This window comes from Oncorhynchus clarkii, chromosome 33, assembly GCF_045791955.1.
Source record: "Oncorhynchus clarkii lewisi isolate Uvic-CL-2024 chromosome 33, UVic_Ocla_1.0, whole genome shotgun sequence".
NCBI lineage: Eukaryota > Metazoa > Chordata > Actinopteri > Salmoniformes > Salmonidae > Oncorhynchus > Oncorhynchus clarkii.
The window spans coordinates 8,704,518-8,723,983 of NC_092179.1; the positions used below are offsets into that span (position 1 = coordinate 8,704,518).

The window sequence follows — 19,466 nt, forward strand, 5'->3', positions numbered from 1 at the left end:
ATGCACTTTATTTAGGTGGGCATACTGCGTCTGACCACTACTGCACCAGTGGGTGAGATTGAAGCTGGCAGTGTTGACAGTGACACTGCACAAATAGGCAGGCACAACACTTCTCCCACCCCCTGCCTTGCATGATAGGGCTTTTTATATACTAGAGCCCTCAAACTACACTCTAGATCTCAAAGCCAGTTCCACCACATTTGTTCATTGTTCCCCTCTAATCAGGGACTGATTTAGATCAGAGACTGATACCCCTGTATGACATATTTCCCTCAGTTTTTCGAGGGACAGACACACTGTAATTTGTGATTCACTAAAAGGACTTTGTATTTGACTCGCGTTGTGTAGAATCTTCATTGTTCCTTACAGCCCCTCATATCCTACACATGTTCAGTAGAGAAGAACATCCATAGACATGGAGCTGCTGCAGCAGCTATACCATTTGCTACAGATACACACACACACACACACACACACACACACACAGGAATGGATGAACACACACATTGTCATAATTTCCACATAGAAAGGCTTAAAGTCTGCACTGAGAACCTTATGAGATGTATTTTTGTTTATTTGTGCGTGTGTGTGTGTGTAGGGAGTGAGGAGGCAGACTCTCATACCCTTTTTCCTCTCTGAAGGGGTTAGTGTACGAGAGCTCTTATTTTCCACCATAATTTGCAAATAAATTCATAAAAAATCCTACAATGTGATTTTCTGGATTTTTTTTCTCATTTTGTCTCTCATAGTTGAAGTGTACCTATGATGAAAATTACAGGTCTCTCTCATCTTTTTAAGTGGGAGAACTTGCACAATTGGTGGCTGACTAAATACTTTTTTGCCCCACTGTATCTACAACACAAAATCCATGTGTATGTGTGTGTATAGTGTGTATTTTATTGTGTGTTTGTATGCATGTGTCTCTGCCTATGTTTGTGTTGCTTCACACTCCCCGCTGTTCCATAAGGTGTATTTTTAACAGTTTTTTAAAATCTAATTTTACTGCTTGCATGAGCTACTTGATGTGGAATACAGTACCATGTAGTCATGGCTCTATGTTTTACTGTGCACCTCCCATAGTCTGTTCTGGACTTGGGGACTGTGAAGAGACTTCTTGTGGCATGTCTTGTGGGGTATGCATGGGTGTCTGAGCTGTATGCCAGTAGTTCAAACAGACAGCTTGTTGCATTCAACATGTCAATAGTTCTCACAAATACAAGTAGTGATGAAGTCAATCTCTCTTCCACTTTCAGCCAGGAGAGATTGACATGCATATTATTAATGTTATCTCTCTGTGTACATCCAAGAGCCAGCCTCGCTGCCCTGTTCTGAGCCAATTGCAATTTTCCTAAGTGCCTCTTTGTGGCACATGGCCACAAGACTGAACAGTAGTCCAGGTGTGACTTTCCTTGTTGATAGTGCTGTTAAGAAGTTAGAGCAGCACTTTTTTTATGGACAGACTTCTCCCCATCCTAGCTACTGTTGTATCAACATGTTTTGACCCTGACAGTTTCTAATCCAGAGTTATTTATTGGAATATTTAGTTTAGGTTTAGGGTTTAGTGAATGATTTGTCCCAAATACAATGCTTTTAGTTTTTGAAATACTTAGGACCAACATATTTCTTGCCACCCATTCTGCTCTTTGTTAAGTGTTGCAGTCATCTCAGTTGCTGTGGTGGATTACATGTATAGTGTTGAGTCATCCACATACATAGACACACTGGTTTTACTCAAAGCCAGTGGCATGTCATTAGTAAAGATTGAAAAATCTTAGTTACCTGTTAGACAGGTAACTCTTTATCCACAATATAGCAGGGGGGGGGGGGGGGGTAAAGCCATAAACACATACGCTTTTCCAGCAACAGACTATGGTCGATAAGGTCAAAAGCCGCACTGAAGTCTTAACAAAACTTGTGTGCTTGTGTGTGTCTGTTGTTTTAGTCTGCCCTACTCATAATACTCATAAAAGTTTGTTTTTTTTGCGAGAGATGAACGTGTTCACGGTTCTATGAAGTTGATGCTGCCTCATTGCTTGCATTAGTAACGGGTCAGCGATCAAACGACCTCCACTCATCACTGTCAGACGCTCCCTGAAACCCTTCAGCGAGCAGGCCTTTCTAATCGACCTGGCCCGGGTATCCTGGAAGGATATTGACCTCATCCCGTCAGTAGAGGATGCCTGGTTATTTTTTTGAAATGCCTTCCTCACCATCTTAAATAAGCATGCCTCATTCAAGAAATTTAGAACCAGGAACAGATATAGCCATTGGTTCTCTCCAGACCTGGCTGCCCTTAACCAACAGAAAAACATCCTATGGCGTTCTGCATTAGCATCGAACAGCCCCCGTGATATGCAACTTTTCAGGGAAGTTAGAAACCAATATACACAGGCAGTTAGAAAAGCCAAGGATAGCTTTTTCAAGCAGAAATTTGCTTCCTGGAACACAAACTCTAAAAAGTTCTGGGACACTGTAATGTCCATGGAGAATAAGAACACATCCTCCCAGCTGCCCACTGCACCGAGGATAGGAAACTCTGTCACCACTGATAAATCCACTATAATTGAGAATTTCAATAAGCATTTTTCTACAGCTGGCCATGCTTTCCACCTGGCTTCCCCTACCCCGGTCAACAGCACTGCACCCCCGACAGAAACTCGCCCAAGCCTTCCCCATTTCTCCTTCTCCCAAATCCAGTCAGCTGATGTTCTGAAAGAGCGGCAAAATCTGGACCCCTACAAATCAGCCGGGCTAGACAATCTGGACCCTTTCTTTCTAAAACTATCTGACGAAATTCTTCCAACCCCTATTACTAGCCTGTTCAACCTATCTTTCGTGTCGTCTGAGATTCCCAAAGATTGGAAAGCAGCTGCGGTCATCCCCCTCTTCAAAGGGGGGGACACTCTAGACCCAAACTGCTACAGACCTATATCTATCCTACCCTGCCTTTCTAAGGTCTTCGAATGCCAAGTCAACAAACAGATTACCAACCATTTTGAATCCCACAGCACCTTCTCCGCTATGCAATCTGGTTTCTGAGCTGGTCATGGGTGCACCTCAGTCACGCTCAAGGTCCTAAACGATATCTTAACCGCCATCGATAAGAAACAATAGTGTGCAGCCGTATTCATTGACCTGGCCAAGGCTTTCGACTCTGTCAATCACCACATCTCATCGGTAGACTCGATAGCCTTGGTTTCTCAAATGATTGCCTTCCCTGGTTCACCAACTACTTCTCTGATAGAGTTCAGTGTGTCAAATCGGAGGGCCTGTTGTCCGGGCCTCTGGCAGTCACTATGGGGGTGCCACAGGGTTCAATTCTTGGGCTGACTCTCTTCTCTGTATACATCAATGATGTTGCTCTTGCTGCTGGTGAGTCTCTGATCCACCTCTACTCAGACGACACCATTCTGTATACTTCTGGCCCTTCTTTGGACACTGTGTTAACAACCCTCCAGACGAGCTTCAATGCCATAACTCTCCTTCCGTGGCCTCCAACTGCTCTTAAATACAAGTAAAACTAAATGCATGCTTTTCAAACGATCGCTGCCTGCACCTGCCCGCCCGTCCAGCATCACTACTCTGGACGGTTCTGACTTAAAATATGTGGACAACTACAGATACCTAGGTGTCTGGTTAGACTGTAAACTCTCCTTCCAGACTCACATCAAACATCTCCAATCCAAAGTTAAATCTAGAATTGGCTTCCTATTTCGCAAAAAAGCATCCTTCACTCATACTGCCAAACAAACCCTCGTAAAACTGACCATCCTACCAATCTTCGACTTCGGCGATGTCATTTACAAAATAGCCTCCAATACCCTACTCAATAAATTGGATGCAGTCTATCACAGTGCCATCCGTTTTGTCACCAAAGCCCCATATACTACCCACCACCGCGATCTGTACGCTCTCGTTGGCTGGCCCTCGCTTCATACTCGTCGCCAAACCCACTGGCTCCAGGTCATCTACAAAACCCTGCTAGGTAAAGTCCCCCCTTATCTCAGCTCACTGGTCACCATAGCAGCACCCACCTGTAGCACGCGCTCCAGCAGGTATATCTCTCTGGTCACCCCCAAAACCAATTCCCCCTTTGGCCACCTCTCCTTCCAGTTCTCTGCTGCCAATGACTGGAACGAACTACAAAAATCTCTGAAACTGGAAACACTTATCTCGCTCACTAGCTTTAAGCACCAGCTGTCAGAGCAGCTCACAGATTACTGCACCTGTACATAGCCCATCTATAATGTAGCCCAAACAACTACCTCTTCCCCTACTGTATTTATTTATTTAGCTCCTTTGCACCCCATTATTTCTATTTCTTCTTTGCACATTCTTCCACTGCAAATCTACCATTCCAGTGTTTTACTTGCTATACTGTATTTACTTCGCCTCCATGGCCTTTTTTTGCCTTTACCTCCCTTATCTCACCTCATTTGCTCACATTGTATATAGACTTATTTTTCTATTGTATTATTGACTGTATGTTTGTTTTACTCCATGTGTAACTCTGTGTTGTTGTATGTGTCGAACTGCTTTGCTTTATCTTGGCCAGGTCGCAATTGTAAATGAGAACTTGTTCTCAACTTGCCTACCTGGTTAAATAAAGGTGAAAAAAAATAAAAAATGTTTGTTGTCAGTTGTGTGTGATTTAATCTCGTTCCCAGACACTTTCACCCAAATGTGCAAACAGTCTGGTGGTTCAATGCGACATACTGTGGTCAGAGGGGGCTGGATTTCTGTTTCGACTGTCGGATTACTTCGGGCAAAAAAAATAATTTCTAAATTCAAACAGACCCTCTGTAACTGAACAAGGACGTTTTATGAGACTCCTGGTTCCACAAATTGAGGATGAAGACTTTATCGCTAAAGTTGGTTGAAAATTACCTGTGCTACACCAAACAGTACCTTTCCTGAAACTCTCAGTAATGGATACCAAAAATCTTTGGTTAAATCACAATATCTAGTGTAACAATCTGTAGCTACAGTTCTCTACACTTTACTAGACCTGGGACACACTCAGACACACTGAACTGTACTATACTGTTCATACTGTATTTAAAAATATGTTAAATACATTACCATATAATATTCTTATTGAATACCCAGTTCTCTTTTTGAGTTAGCATTAAATAGTGTATTTTAGATTTGGAGAAATAAACATAGGATATATCTGAATGTCTAACATCTGTTTGATGCTACAGAGGCCTGTACAGCTTATGTAAACATATAATGTGAATCCATAAAGGCAGGCAACTTTCAAAGACTGATTTTTTTTTTTTGGTCTTATGCACTGGCTGTGTTTACATAGGCAGCCCAATTCAGATCTTTTTTTACACTAATTGGTCTTTTGACCAATCACATCAGATATTTTTCGGAACTGATCCGATTGGTCAGTAGACAAATTAGTAAAAATCTTAGCCGTCAGCTTGTAAATAGTTTTGCCAACTAACCTTCACCTTGTGCAGACCTAGGGGTTGAAGGCACATGCTGGTGGAATCAGATTATGTACCCCATACTTCAAAACAAACAAAAAGTGTTGATCTGACTGGCTAGATAAGCACACCTAACATTGTAATTTCAACATTGTCAGCTTGCTGTTAGCTAGCATCACTAAATTGGCAGCTGAGAACCAACTCATCAATCATAGACAATTTATACACATTAATCATTGCTACCAACACACAAACAGAGTGAGTTAGCTATATCGTCAAAACTATTTTTAGTAACTGAGTGTTTTCCAGACAAGCATGGAATAGTTTGAGATACTCTTATTTGCTTACGTTAGCTAAAATTAGTCAAAGATGGAACAAACAAACGTTTACTCTGCCGAATGTAACAGTCTAGCAGTGACTACTATGGCATCAGTTGAGGATTTAGGTATAGGGGACATGGGCAGCCGCTCAAGGCGGCATCTTGCCCGGGGGCGGCACGGGGCGCCCGCACCAAAAAAATGGAATGGTGACATTTGCACGATCGGTTTTGACGTCACGTCAATGATATCATGTCACCGTGTGGGGACTGTGGGTTAATTAACCTCGTCGGAGTGGGCGCCCTGATTCTAGTTCGTGAGCTTGGCAGATTGCTGCCTGGGAAGGTCTCCCACTCAGAAGTACGAGATGGGGAGGGGGGTGGGGGTAGGTTGACCTCAGGTCTCCCCACTGGAAGCCTGAGGTAGGGGGAGCAGAGGAATCTATCAAATAGCTCACCTCTAACTTTGTACTGCACTAATGCTCCACGTTACGCAACTTGGGTCAAGATCTATTTCTTGCATTGTGCTTAAGAATAGGACATTGAAAGGAGTGATTTCTGGAGTAGCGTTAAGTGTGTTGGTAGAGCAAATTATGTTGAAGATTCCTGATGTTTGTGACACCCTCTGTTTTGTGCGACGCATACCCGGTGGTGCGTGTGGTGAAACCGAGGAGTCACTGTCAGTCCTTTTTGTTTTCAAGCATTTTACCTGACAAAGTCATGTTAGAATATCTCAGTTATCCTGTTTAGAGCTTTTGTGCCGAATCTACTGCGGTGTTTCAGGTGCAGCGTTTATGGTCATGTCGCAACAGTGTGTAGGAGGGAGATTTCAAGATGTAGGAAGTGTGCGGGAGGGCATGGGGCAGAGGATTGTGTAGTTTCGGTGGATAAAGTTGTGTGTGTGTGTGTCAACTGTAGGGGTGCCCATGTTGCTGGGGATCGGAAGTGTCCGGTATGAGAGAGGCAGGTGGAGGTGGGCAGATTCAGAGTAGTGGGTCAAGGGTGAGGGATCCTGAGAGGATCCCTGTGAGTAGTGGATTTGTGACAGCACAGAGGGATCAAGCCAAGTGGTACCGTATATGCTTCTCAGCGTTCATAGCAATGGTTATCAACTGTACTGCAGAGATGGAGTGTAAAATCACAGAAAATATATGTTGTGGTGATATGGTGCAGGAGCAGATAGGGTCAAAGTAGTGGAATGAGGTAGTGGGTTTTTAATGAGTATAGGATTAGATGGAAGGGTGCTTTTTAAATATATATTTAATATTATTATTATTATAATAAAAAAATATATAATTTTGTATCACAAAGTGTAATGGATTTATATTACAGTCCAGTTGGGGCCGGTAATGCAACATATTGGAGGCCAACCTCTATTAAACCCCAAAGAAGAACACTATGAGCAGCCAAATACACAGGGAGTCAAAACGTCACAATTCTTCCAGTGAAAGGAAAACGCACAAAAGCGCTTGTTCTAGCTTGTGGTTTTCATAATGGTGATGTTTATGACAGAAACGTAATGTTGTTAATAAAGTATTCACTCTGTGCCGTGACAGAACCAGGGTGAAATGTCCCTTTTAATTCAATGTTGTGGATTAACATTAGAAAAATTAATTCATGAAGTGAAATGATTATCTGTCTTCATTGTTTAAGTTTGGATATTGATTAAACAAACCGTACACTGATCCACCTCAGACTACTAATTCTTGTGATTCCTATGGTCCAACTCAAGGTGAAATAAAAAAAAAAGCACCCCCCCCCCCAACTTTACAAATATTTTCACATGATCCTCCCCTTGTACTGTAAAATAAATGGAATACCCTCCCCCCTCATAGAATTAACTCAAAATAATTTTAGACCACAAATAACAACTGTGTTTGTGTTTTAAAAAACATGTATATCAACTGTGACACTTCAGCATTCTTTTGTGGCACAGTCGGTGCCACAAAGGGCTATGGGGCAGAAGGTTGAGGCTTTGCTGACCATCACAGACAAGCTCACACTCCCTGCCTTTCTTTACTTCACAATCAGAGCCGGTTGCAGACAATGATCAGCTAGGGGCAATCAGATGTTCAAAATGTTGATGCCATGTTTATAATTATATAAAATATATGCAACAAATTTTCCACCAACAGGTTTCTGTGCCAATGCACCACACAACCAATGAACAAAACATACCGACTCCGGGCACTTCAATATCATAGTTTAGTCTCTTTCCATTCATCAATTGGCCTCTGCACAGTTTGGATTGCTTGATTGATTTTACTTGTCAGTAAAAAAAAAAAACATACATTGTGGGGAGAACAAGTATTTGATACACTGCCGATTTTGCAGGTTTTCCTACTTACAAAGCATGTAGAGGTCTGTGATTTTTATCACAGTTACACTTCAACTGTGAGAGACGGAATTTAAAACAAAAATCCAGAAAATCACATTGTATGATTTTTAAGTAATTAATTAGCATTTTGTTGCATGACATAAGTATTTGATCACCTACCAACCAGTAAGAATTCCGGCTCTCGCAAACCTGTTTGTTTTTCTTTAAGAAGCCCTCCTGTTCTCCACTCATTACCTGTATTAACTGCACCTCATACCTGTATAAAAGACACCTGTCCACACACTCAATCAAACAGACTCCAACCTCTCCACAATGGCCAAGACCAGAGAGCTGTGTAAGGACATCAGGGATAAAATTGTAGACCTGCACAAGGCTGGGATGGGCTACAGGACAATAGGCAAGCAGCTTGGTGAGAAGGCAACAACTGTTGGCGCAATTATTAGAAAATGGAAGAAGTTCAAGTTGACGGTCAATCACCCTCGGTCTGGGGCTCCATACAAGATCTCACCTCGTGGGGCATCAATGATCATGAGGAAGGTGAGGGATCAGCCCAGAACTACACGGCAGGACCTGGCCAATGACCTGAAGAGAGCTGGGACCACAGTCTCATAGAAAACCATTAGTAACACACTACGCTGTCATGGATTAAAATCCTGCAGCGCACGCAAGGTCCCCCTGCTCAAGCCAGCTCATGTCCAGGCCGTCTGAAGTTTGCCAATGACCATTTGGATGATCCAGAGGAGGAATGGGAGAAGGTCATGTGGTCTGATGAGACAAAAATAGAGCTTTTTGGTCTAAACTCCACTCGCCGTGTTTGGAGCAAGAAGAAGGATGAGCACAACCCCAAGAACACCATCCCAACCGTGAAGCATGGAGGTGGAAACCTCATTCTTTGGGGATGCTTTTCTGCAAAGGGGACAGGACGACTGCACCGTATTGAGGGGAGGATGGATGGGGCCATGTATCGCGAGATCTTGGCCAACAACCTCCTTCCCTCAGTAAGAGCATTGAAGATGGGTCGTGGCTGGGACTTCCAGCATGACAGCGACCTGAAACACACAGCCAGGGCAACTAAGGAGTGGCTCCGTAAGAAGCATCTCAAGGTCCTGGAGTGGCCTAGCCAGTCTCCAGACCTGAACCCAATAGAAAATCTTTGGAGGGAGCTGAAAGTCCGTATTGCCCAGCGACAGCCCCGAAACCTGAAGGATCTGGAGAAGGTCTGTATGGAGGAGTGGGCCAAAATCCCTGCTGCAATATGTGCAAACCTGGTCAAGAACTACAGGAAACGTATGATCTCTGTAATTGCAAACAAAGGTTTCTGTACCAAATATTAAGTTCTGCTTTTCTGATGTATCAAATACTTATGTCATGCAATACAATGCAAATTAATTACTTAAAAATCATACAATGTGATTTTTCTGGATATTTGTTTTAGATTCCGTCTCTCACAGTTGAAGTGTGCCTATGATAAAAATTACAGACCTCTACATGCTTTGTAAGTAGGAAAACCTGCAAAATCGGCAGTGTATCAAATACTTGTTCTCCCCACTCTATATATACACAAATCATTTTAAAAGTGACCCGGGTTGCAAAATAAAGTCCATTGTGGTCCCTATACAGTACTAGTCAAAAGTTTGGACACCTACTCATTCAAGGGTTCTTCTTTATTTTGACAATTTTCTACCTTGTAGAATAATAGTGAAGACATCAAAACTATGAAATAACCAGACCCTGGTTCGATTCCAGGCTGTATCACAACCGGACGTTATTGGGAGTGTCATAGGGCGGCGCACAATTGGCCCAGCGTCGTCCGGGTTAGGGTTTGGCCGGGGTAGGCCGTCATTGTAAATAAACATTTGTTCTTAACTGACTTTCCAAGTTAAATAAAGGTTACTTAAATTAATTGTGGAAGCCAGGTAATCTGATGCATGTTGAGATGTGCCTGTTACTTTAACTCTGTGAAGCATTTATTTGGGCTGCAATTTCTGAGGCTGGTAACTCTGATGAACTTATCCTCTGCAGCAGAGGTGACTCTGTCTTCCTTTCCTGTGGCGGTCCTCACGACAGCCAGTTTTATCATAGCGCTTGATGGTTTTTGCGACTGCATTTGAAGAAATGTTCTAAGTTTTTGAAATGTTCCGGATTGACTGACCTTCAAGTCTTAAGGATCCACCCTTTTTATAATTTTCGCCTAAAATTACATACCCAAATCTAACTGCCTGTGGCTCGGGCATTGAAGTAAGGCTATGCATATTCTTGGTACCATTTGAAAATAAACACTTTGATGTTTGTGGAAATGTGAAAGGAATGTAGGAGAAAAAAAACACATTAGATCTGGTAAAAGATAATACAAAGAAAAAACCAACCGTTCTTTTGTATTTTTTTGTACCATCATCTTTGAAATGCAAGAGAAAGGCCATAATGTATTATTCCACCCCAGGTGCAATTTTGATTTTTGCCTCTAGATAGCAGCAGTGTATGTGCAAAGTTCTAGACTGATCCAATAAACCATTGCATTTCTGTTCAAAATGTTGTATCAAGACTGCCCAAATGTGCCTAATTTGTTTATTAATAACTCTTCATGTTCAACATTGTGCACTCTCCTCAAACAATAGCATGGTATTATTTCACTGTAATAGCTACTGTAAATTGGACAGTGCAGTTAGATTAACAAGTATATAAGCTTTCTGCCAATATCAGATATGTCTATGTCCTGGGAAATGTTCTTGTTACTCACAACCTCATGCTAATCGCATTAGCCTACGTTAGCTCAACCGTCCCATGGATGGGACACCGATCCCAAAGAAGTAATGATGTACTGTCGTTTCTCGTTGCTTATTTGGGCTGTTCTTGCCATAATATGGACTTAGCCCTATTTGGCAATCTTCTGTATAACAACCCGACCTTGTCACAACACAACTGATTGGCTCAAGTGCATTAAGGAAAGAAATGGAACAATTCAACTGTTAACAAGGCACACTTGTTAATTGAAATTCATCCCAGTTGACTACCTCATGAAGCTGGTTGAGAGAATGCCAAGTGTGCAAAGCTGTCATCAAGGCAAAGGGTGGCTACTTTGAAGAATCTCAAATATAAAATATATTTTGATTTGTTTAACAGTTTTTTGCTTACTACATGAATCCATATGTGTTATTTCATAGTTCTGATGTTTTCACTATTTTTCTACAATGTAGAAAATAGTAAAAATAAAGAAAAACCCTTGAATAAGTAGGTGTGTCCAAACTTTTGACTGGTACAGTGCATATTTTTACCCTGGATTTAGATGAATAAATGACCATTTAAATAGGTGAAAATACTAAGGGATATTGATAGTATTAAACCTCTGTGTAACTGTATCAATGACTGTCTTAACACCAACAAAGTGTCTTAATAGAGTGTTGGGCCACCACAAGCCATAATTTCTCCAATGCACCTCGGCATCGCCTCTACAGGGGTCTGGAACTCTATTTCTCTACCAAGAGAAATTCCATATTTTGGTGTTTTGTTGATGGTGGTGAAAAACGCTGTCTCAGGAGCTGCTCCAGTGCTCAATTGGGTTTAGATTTTGTGACTAGACAGCCATGGTATATGGTTTATATCATTTTCATGCTCATCAAACATTTCAGTGACCACTTGTGGATGGGGAAATTATCATCCAATGGGTGCATAGCCATGGTAGCCAAAATAATTGCCAAAATAATGGCCTGCCTAGAATGACCCTAAGCATGATGAGATGTTAATTTCTTAATTAACTCAGGAACCACACCTGTGTAGAAGCACCTGCTTTCAATACACTTTCTAGCCCTTATTTACTCAAGTGTTTTCATTATTTTGGCAGTACATGCCAGCACTTCCAACTGGGGAAAAAAATGGTTGAAATCAACATGTGATGTCATGACATTGAATCAACGTGGAAAACTGTTTGGATTTGCAAAAAGTCACCCAATTTAAACCTTAATCCAATAACATGGTGACATTTGTTGTTGATTTCACTTTGAATTCACATTAGTTCACATCTCAACATAATGTCAATCAAAACTAGACATTGAAATTAGGTCTAATCCCAGTGGGTTCCTTCCAACATAGAAACTATGGATTTCAGTTTTATTGTAACTACCTGACATCTTTCCACCACAGTATTTCCCCTCAATTATTGAATTAGCAAGTCCTTGATCTCACCAAGTATTTGGAATGATACTTTTGTCAATTATTGATCAAATTCATATTGGTTTTATATGTTAGAATATAACATACGTAACACATGATGGATATGCAGGAGTACATTGTATTTGATCGTTTTTTGGTTCAACAGATGCAAAATCCAACATACATGACCAAAAGTATGTGAACACCTGCTTATTGAACATCTCATTCCAGAATCATGGGCATTAATATGGAGTTGGTCCCCCTTTGCTGGTATAGCAGCCTTCAATCTTCTGGGAAGGCTTTCCACTAGATGTTGGAACATTGCTGCGGGGACTTGCTTCCATTCAGTCACAAGATCACTAGTGAGGTTGGGCACTGATGTTGGGCGATTACGCCTGGCTCGCAGTCGGCGCTCCAATTCGTCCCAAAGGTGTTCGATGGAGTGGAGTTGGGGCTCTGTGCAGGCCAGTCAAGTTCTTCCACACCGATCTCGACAAACCATTTCATGTCGGTATGGACTTCACTTTGTGCACGAGAGCATTGTCACACTGAAACAGGAAAGGGCCGTCCCCAAAATGTTGCCACATAGTTGGAAGTACAGAATCGTCTAGATTGTGTGCTGTAGCGTTAAGATTTCTCTTCACTGGAACTAAGGGGCCTAGCCTGAACCATGAAAAACAGACCCAGACCATTATCACATTACACCATTCCTCTACACTACTCTATAGGCTGGTTCCCTAGCCTCACACTAACCCTAGCAGATACATTTACATTTCCTGCCGTTGTGCCCTTGAGCAAGGCACTTAACCCCCCCACAATTGCTTTCCATTCAGGAGTGCTGCACTGCAGATAACCCTTTGCCTCTCAACATGTGTTCGTGTATCTGGGGGTGTTGGGAAAGGCAGAAAACAAAATGACCATTCTATCCAATGGACAACAAAGTTGGATTGTAATCTGTTCTGGTTTCCCAGACTCACATTAACAATACTCCTGGATTATTAAACCTAGTCCAGGATTTACAGAGCAGTTTAAACCTAGTTCAGAGGGCCATGTCTCAAGCATCTCAGAATAGGGCTGATTTAGGATCAGTTTTGCCTTTTACATCACAATGAGTAAAATGACATGGACCGAGGGAACCTGATCCCATATCAGCACTCCTACCCTGAGATGCTTGATACATACGGATCCTGGACTCAGAAACACCCATCAGGCTCTGCTGCTTGACTTCTTTCCAAGATCAACTGGATCATATTCATTAGGGAACAACATAGCAAAATGTTATGGAAACGAGTTTCTTATTAGACAAGTTCAGGTAGCCCCTCCCTGTTTGATGATTATTAATCTTGACAAATTGAAAATGTTAATAAAGTATTTTTAAATGGTATTGGCTCGCTGATTCCCTCTGATTGAAGAGGTATGGTAATGTGGCAATGAATAGCTTCTAGCAGTGGAACCTTGCAGATAGAAATGGCATGAATAGAGCAACATTTTGCCATACTGAACACACCACGGAAGGAGAGAGAAACATTTGAAGTTAAAAGCATAATTACCTATTAGTAATTTAACAGGATCTCTGTGGTTAAAATCTTGACAATAGATCAGACATATAATGATTTATTCCAGTTTATCTTTGATTACATCAACAAGGTCAGACACACCGGCTGAGAAATAGTTTGATGAATTTATCGGGAACTGAACCTCTAGCGAACAGTAGAGGATTTTAAAGGCAGGACAGACATACAGCCATGATGATGAACTCTCTTAGGTGTAGTTTGAAGGAAGTTGCTAACTAGCGTCCATTGCATTGACACAAGTTAACAATCGCTCGTGAAACTACTTTGTACTTCCTTCAAACTTCACACAGAGACATACAAATGGTATCCATGAGTTCATCGGACTCTAAGTAGAAAAAAGGATTGCAAAAAATCACGCACTATCCCTTTAAAATGTCAAGCTTAATTGCCAAAATCACTTTAAAAAGGTCATTTCTGATTGAGCCGCGAACATTTTCATTTAAAGGCTGCATAGCCGACAAAGGGCGATGGGATTTAATCCTGGTCTCAGTCCGTGTCTGTGAGACCACATACAACACTCATAATAATAAAACTAAACACCAGCATAGACGGAGGGTACAAAGTCATTTTATAAATTCATTCACTATCCTAGAGGACTGGTCCTGAAGGATCTCATAGGAAGTTCACCTGGTATGGAGTAGGAAACTGTTGGTCCTTGTTTTGAAATGATACAATACAATAACATGGGCCTGGTACCAAATGTTACTTAGTGCAGTAGGACTAGGGCAGGCGCTTTCAAAGTCTGAGACAGTGGGCCTCCATTCAGAGAACATCAAGACAACCGCGCCCCAAAAGCTGGGACACCTCTTTTTAAAAACATATTTATTCATTATTAGAGAACTGAATACAGTTTGATTTGTATTTCCTTACATGAAACTCTGGGGGGAAAGCGTGCCTCACACTTTGAAAACCTCTGTACTAGGGATGACAGAGGATGTTTGTAGGGAGAATTGATTCCTGATCAGTATGGTCGTTGGGTCTCCTGTACGATGTGCGTGTCTCTCACTGCTCGTTCCTCCACTCTGGTTCGATCTGCTGCTGAACCTCACTCTCCTCCGTCTCCACTGGATGTGTGTGAGAGAAACAGTTAACTTCCAAAATTAAACATTTATTTTATATTTTGAACAGTTTGAAGTGTACGCGTTCAACGCGTTTGTCTGTGTGTGTTACCGTGGGGATCAGCCTGTAAGCACAGGGCAGCTAGGCGTTCCACCACCTCCTCCTCTCCCTCAGCCTGGGATGAGTCAAACCCTGTCTTCCCCCCCGCCTGGGAACAGAACTGGAGGAACCTGGAGGGGGAGAGAAGGGGGAGTGAGAGAGGGGTTAGGGTTCCTTAGGTGATTCATTCGTACAGTTTAAGAATGCAAAATGTCAGAATAATAGTAGAGAATTTCCTGTCTTAGGTCAGTTAGGTTCACCACTTTATTTTAAGAATGTGAAATGTCAAAATAATAGTAGAGAGAATGATTTATTTCAGCTTTTATTTCTTACATCACATTCCCAGTGGGACAGAAGTTTACATACTAATTGAGTGTATTTGGGAGCATTGCCTTTAAATAGTTTGACTTGAGTCAAACGTTTCGGGTAGCCTTCCACAAGCTTCCCACAATAAGTTGGGTGAATTTTGGCCCATTCCTCCTGACAGAGCTGGTGTAACGGAGTCAGGTTTGTAGGCCTCCTTGCTCGCACACGCTTTTTCAGTTCTGCCCACAAATGTTCTATAGGATTGAGGTCAGGGCTTTATGATGGCCACTCCAATACCTTGACTTTGTTGTCCTTAAGCCATTTTGCCACAACGTTGGAAGTATGCTTGAGGTCATTGTCCATTTGAAAGACCCATTTGCGACCAAGCTTTAACTTCCTGACTGATGTCTTGAGATGTTGCTTCAAAATATCCACATAATCTCCCCTCCTCATGATGCCATCTATTTTGTGAAGTGCACCAGTCCCTCCTGCAGCAAAGCATCCCCACAACATGATGCTGCCACCCCCGTGCTTCATGGTTGGGATGGTGTTCTTTGGCTTGCAAGCCTTCCCCTTTTCCCTCCAAACATAACGATGGTCATTATGTCCAAACAATTCTATTTTTGTTTCATCAGACCAGAGGACACTTCTCCAAAAAGTACAATCTTTGTCCCCATGTGCAGTTGCAAACCATAGTCTGTCTTTTTTATGGCGGTTTTGGAGCAGTGGCTTCTTCCTTGCTGAGAGGCCTTTCAGGTTATGTCGATATAGGGCTCATTTTACTGTGGATATAAATACATTTATACTGGTTTCCTCCAGCATCTTCACAAAGTCCTTTGTGGTTGTTCTGGAATTGATTGGCATTTTTCGCACCAAAGTACGTTCATCTCTAGGAGACAGAACGTGTCTCCTTCCTGAGCGGTATGACTGCTGCGTGGTCCCATGGTGTTTATACTGGCATACTATTGTTTTTACAGGTGAAATTGGTACCTTCAGGCATTTGAAAATTGCTCCCAAGGATGAACCAGACTTGTGGAGGTCTACAATTTTTTTTCTGAGGTCTAGGCTGATTTATTTTGATTTCCCCATGATGTCAAGCAAAGAGACACTGAGTTTGAAGGTAGGCCTTGAAATACATCCACAGGTACACCTCCAATTGACCCAAATTATGTCAATTAGCCTATCAGAATCATTTAAAGACGTGACATCATTTTCTGGAATTTTCCAAGCTGTTTAAAAGGCACAGTCAACTTAGTGTGTGTATGTAAACTTCTGAACCACTGGAATTGTGATACAGTGAATTAATCGGTCTATAAACAATTGTTGGAAAAATTACTTGTGTCATGCACAAAGTAGATGTCCTAACAGACTTGCCAAAACTATAGTTTGTTAACAAGACATTCGTGGAGTGGTCGAAACTGTATTTTATGAGGTTCTTCAAAGTAGCCACCCTTTGCCTTGATAACCACTTTGCACACTCTTGGCAATTCTTATTTACAATGAGGGCCTACTCCGGCCAAACCCGGACGACATTGGAACAATTGTGTGCCGCCCTATGGGACTCCCAATCACAACCGGATGTGATACAGCCTGGATTCGAACCAGGGACTGTAGTGACGCCTCTTGCACTGAAATGCAGTGCCTTAGAACACTGCGCCACTTGAGCAACAGGACCTTCATTGCACATCAGTGTGTTTTATTCAATAATTTTTATTTAGAAGTTCACTTAAGAATATGGTCCTCTACTTCTTCCTCTGAAGAGCCTCCACTGGTACCTACCTTCCCCAGGTGGGGTCTCTTTCAGCACTAAAGGTTAGGGTCGGTACCCACCTGCCCCAGGTGGGGTCTCCTCTCAGCATTAAGGGATAGGACATACCTGCCCCATGTGGGGTCTCCTCTCAACCCTAAGGGTTTATTTTATTTAACCTTCATTTAACTAGGCAAGTCAGTTAAGAACAACATTCTTATTTTACAATGACTGCCTACCCCAGCCAAACCCTCCCCTAACACGGATGACGCTGGGCCAATTGAGCGCCGCCCTATGGGACTCCCGATCACGGCCGTTTGTGATACAGCCCGGGATCATGCCAGGGTCTGTAGTGACGCCTCTAGCACTGAGATGCAGTGCCTTAGACCGCTGCTCCACTCGGGTTAAGGTCAGTACGTACCTGCCCCAGGTGGGGTCTCCTCGCAGCACTAAGGGGTTTCCCACCACGATCAGCAGGGCTTTGGCTCTGGTCACCGCCACGTTGAACCTCTGGACACAGAGAGCAGGAGGTCAGCACTGTCACTGTGGTGTGTGTGTAGATTAAACTGTTTATGCACAAAATTAAAATCCTTAGTGAATGCTGTGTGTTCATATTCAGTCAATTTTAGGTCCTGCGGGCTGTCCCCAACACATAATAATGCCACAAAAGTGCATTCTAATAGTGTAAAAGGCCCTTAGTTGATACTAAAAGGTTGTGTTCTATACCAATTTGAAGAGAGAAAAGTTATTTGTTTGATAAGATTACAGATTTTCTCAGGGGATCCCATATAGGGTCCAAACTCCAAAATTGGGAACCACTGGTTCACAACACATGTTGTGTGTGTGCGCGCATGCTGTGTGTGCAGTACAGTATACTGTGACACATATAACAGTGCACAAATCAAGTGATATTATGAAAAATCACCATGGAGAAATTATATGAAATAATTCTCAGCCCTATGTTTAAATAATTCAATTTTGTATGAACGATAGATGTGGCCTAAAATGAGCACTACCGCTTTAAGAAGTGCACAAAAGTATGTGTGAAAGATATTTGTGGACTCAGCTAGTTCAGCCACACCTGTTGCTGACAGGTGTGTAAAATTGAGGCTACAGCCATGCAATCTCCATAGCTTAACATTGGCAGTAGAATGGCCTTACTGAAGAGCTCCGTGACTTTCAATGTGGCACCTTCATAGGATGCCACCTTTCCAACAAGTCAGTTCATCAAACTTCTGCCCTGCTAGAGCTGATTCTTGAAGAATATAATTTTTAAATGCCTCATGAGCTTAGTTCAATTGCGTAACCCCATCAGAAACTAAAATATAAGCTTGTTTTACTCCAATGTTTGTAAACAATGCAAATATAAACAAACACTGTATAGCCTCAAAACACGGTTCAAACTATCATTTTGATATAATGGCTGGTCAGTCCTTGCATCCATAGCTTTGTCTATGAATTTGAGCATGGTTAAATGTATCCAGGCCCATCCTGACTGATTTTTTTATTGATTCAATTGAGGATTCTTTATGGAATATTTGTGTTTGTGAAAACTATGCGTTGAATTGCATTACTTGTAGATTGATTATAGTCATTTTTGCTGAAGCATATTTTTGTCAAGAAAAGTGTTTGTTTGTGTTGGGTTTATTGAAATACATATTACTCAATTGAAAAATCACCTACTGCATTCCCGTTGTTTTTTTAATGCTAGAAGCCCTCTTAAAATGGTATATTAAGTGTGTGTATGTACCTTCTCATTTTTGACGAAACCAAGGCTGAAGTATTGGTCTGTCTGGACGTACTTGGCGCTGCTGCGGACCGTCGAGACCAGGATCACCCTCCTCTCCTGACCCTGGAACTCCTCCACTGACCCCACCTAACAGACACGCACACATAGTTTAGCTCTGTACACAGCCCCGCACACACATGCCTCACAAACCGCATGGAAGGTGCATCACAATAGCTAATCGTAAACAACATGTTATTGACATGGCAGCACTACCGTAGCTAGCAGAAGAGAGTGTAGGGGAGATTGTTACCAAACTGTAAACCACTTTAGCTAGCTGTTAGCTAAACGTCCTGGCTAACTGTGGGGTGAAACAATAGACTTATTTAGTTTTAATTAGCCACCGCAAATATCTGTAGCCCTTACACTCACAACCCGTATATGGGTTGAAAACGTCAGACTTGGTCACTGATAAGCGCCTAAATTGGAACACAGTGGCTGTACAGTAACATGCAACACATTATGTCAGACCTCAGGGTCTCCTCTTTAAAGCGCTCTATGGGATTCAACTGACAGACGCTCCAAATGTGAGCACCAAGCACAACAACAAAATGCCCCAAAATCCCTAACGCAACGTTTTTGTTGTCTGAGAAAGGGGAATGCTGTAATTCAAGAGTACATGATGTGTTCTGAAAGGTGAGACATTGAGGATGATAATGA

General features: G+C 42.1%; 2 protein-coding genes across 2 annotated transcripts in view; one reads left to right on the forward strand and one right to left on the reverse strand.

Moving 5' to 3' along the window:
* The window catches only part of LOC139392792 (pyridine nucleotide-disulphide oxidoreductase domain 1), a 783,634-nt gene that overhangs the window by 246,213 nt on the left and 517,955 nt on the right, over nucleotides 1-19,466 (forward strand). The gene's annotated exons all lie outside the window — the stretch shown is intronic.
* The window catches only part of LOC139393313 (putative helicase mov-10-B.1), a 36,003-nt gene continuing 30,370 nt past the window's right edge, over nucleotides 13,834-19,466 (reverse strand). The window contains exons 20-23 of the mRNA XM_071141848.1: nucleotides 18,771-18,896; nucleotides 17,442-17,530; nucleotides 14,980-15,098; nucleotides 13,834-14,873 (exon numbers count right to left, since the gene is read on the reverse strand). Of these exons, the coding sequence (XP_070997949.1) occupies nucleotides 14,812-14,873; nucleotides 14,980-15,098; nucleotides 17,442-17,530; nucleotides 18,771-18,896 (396 nt within the window). The 3' untranslated portion in view covers nucleotides 13,834-14,811. The remainder of the gene's footprint in view (nucleotides 14,874-14,979; nucleotides 15,099-17,441; nucleotides 17,531-18,770; nucleotides 18,897-19,466) is intronic.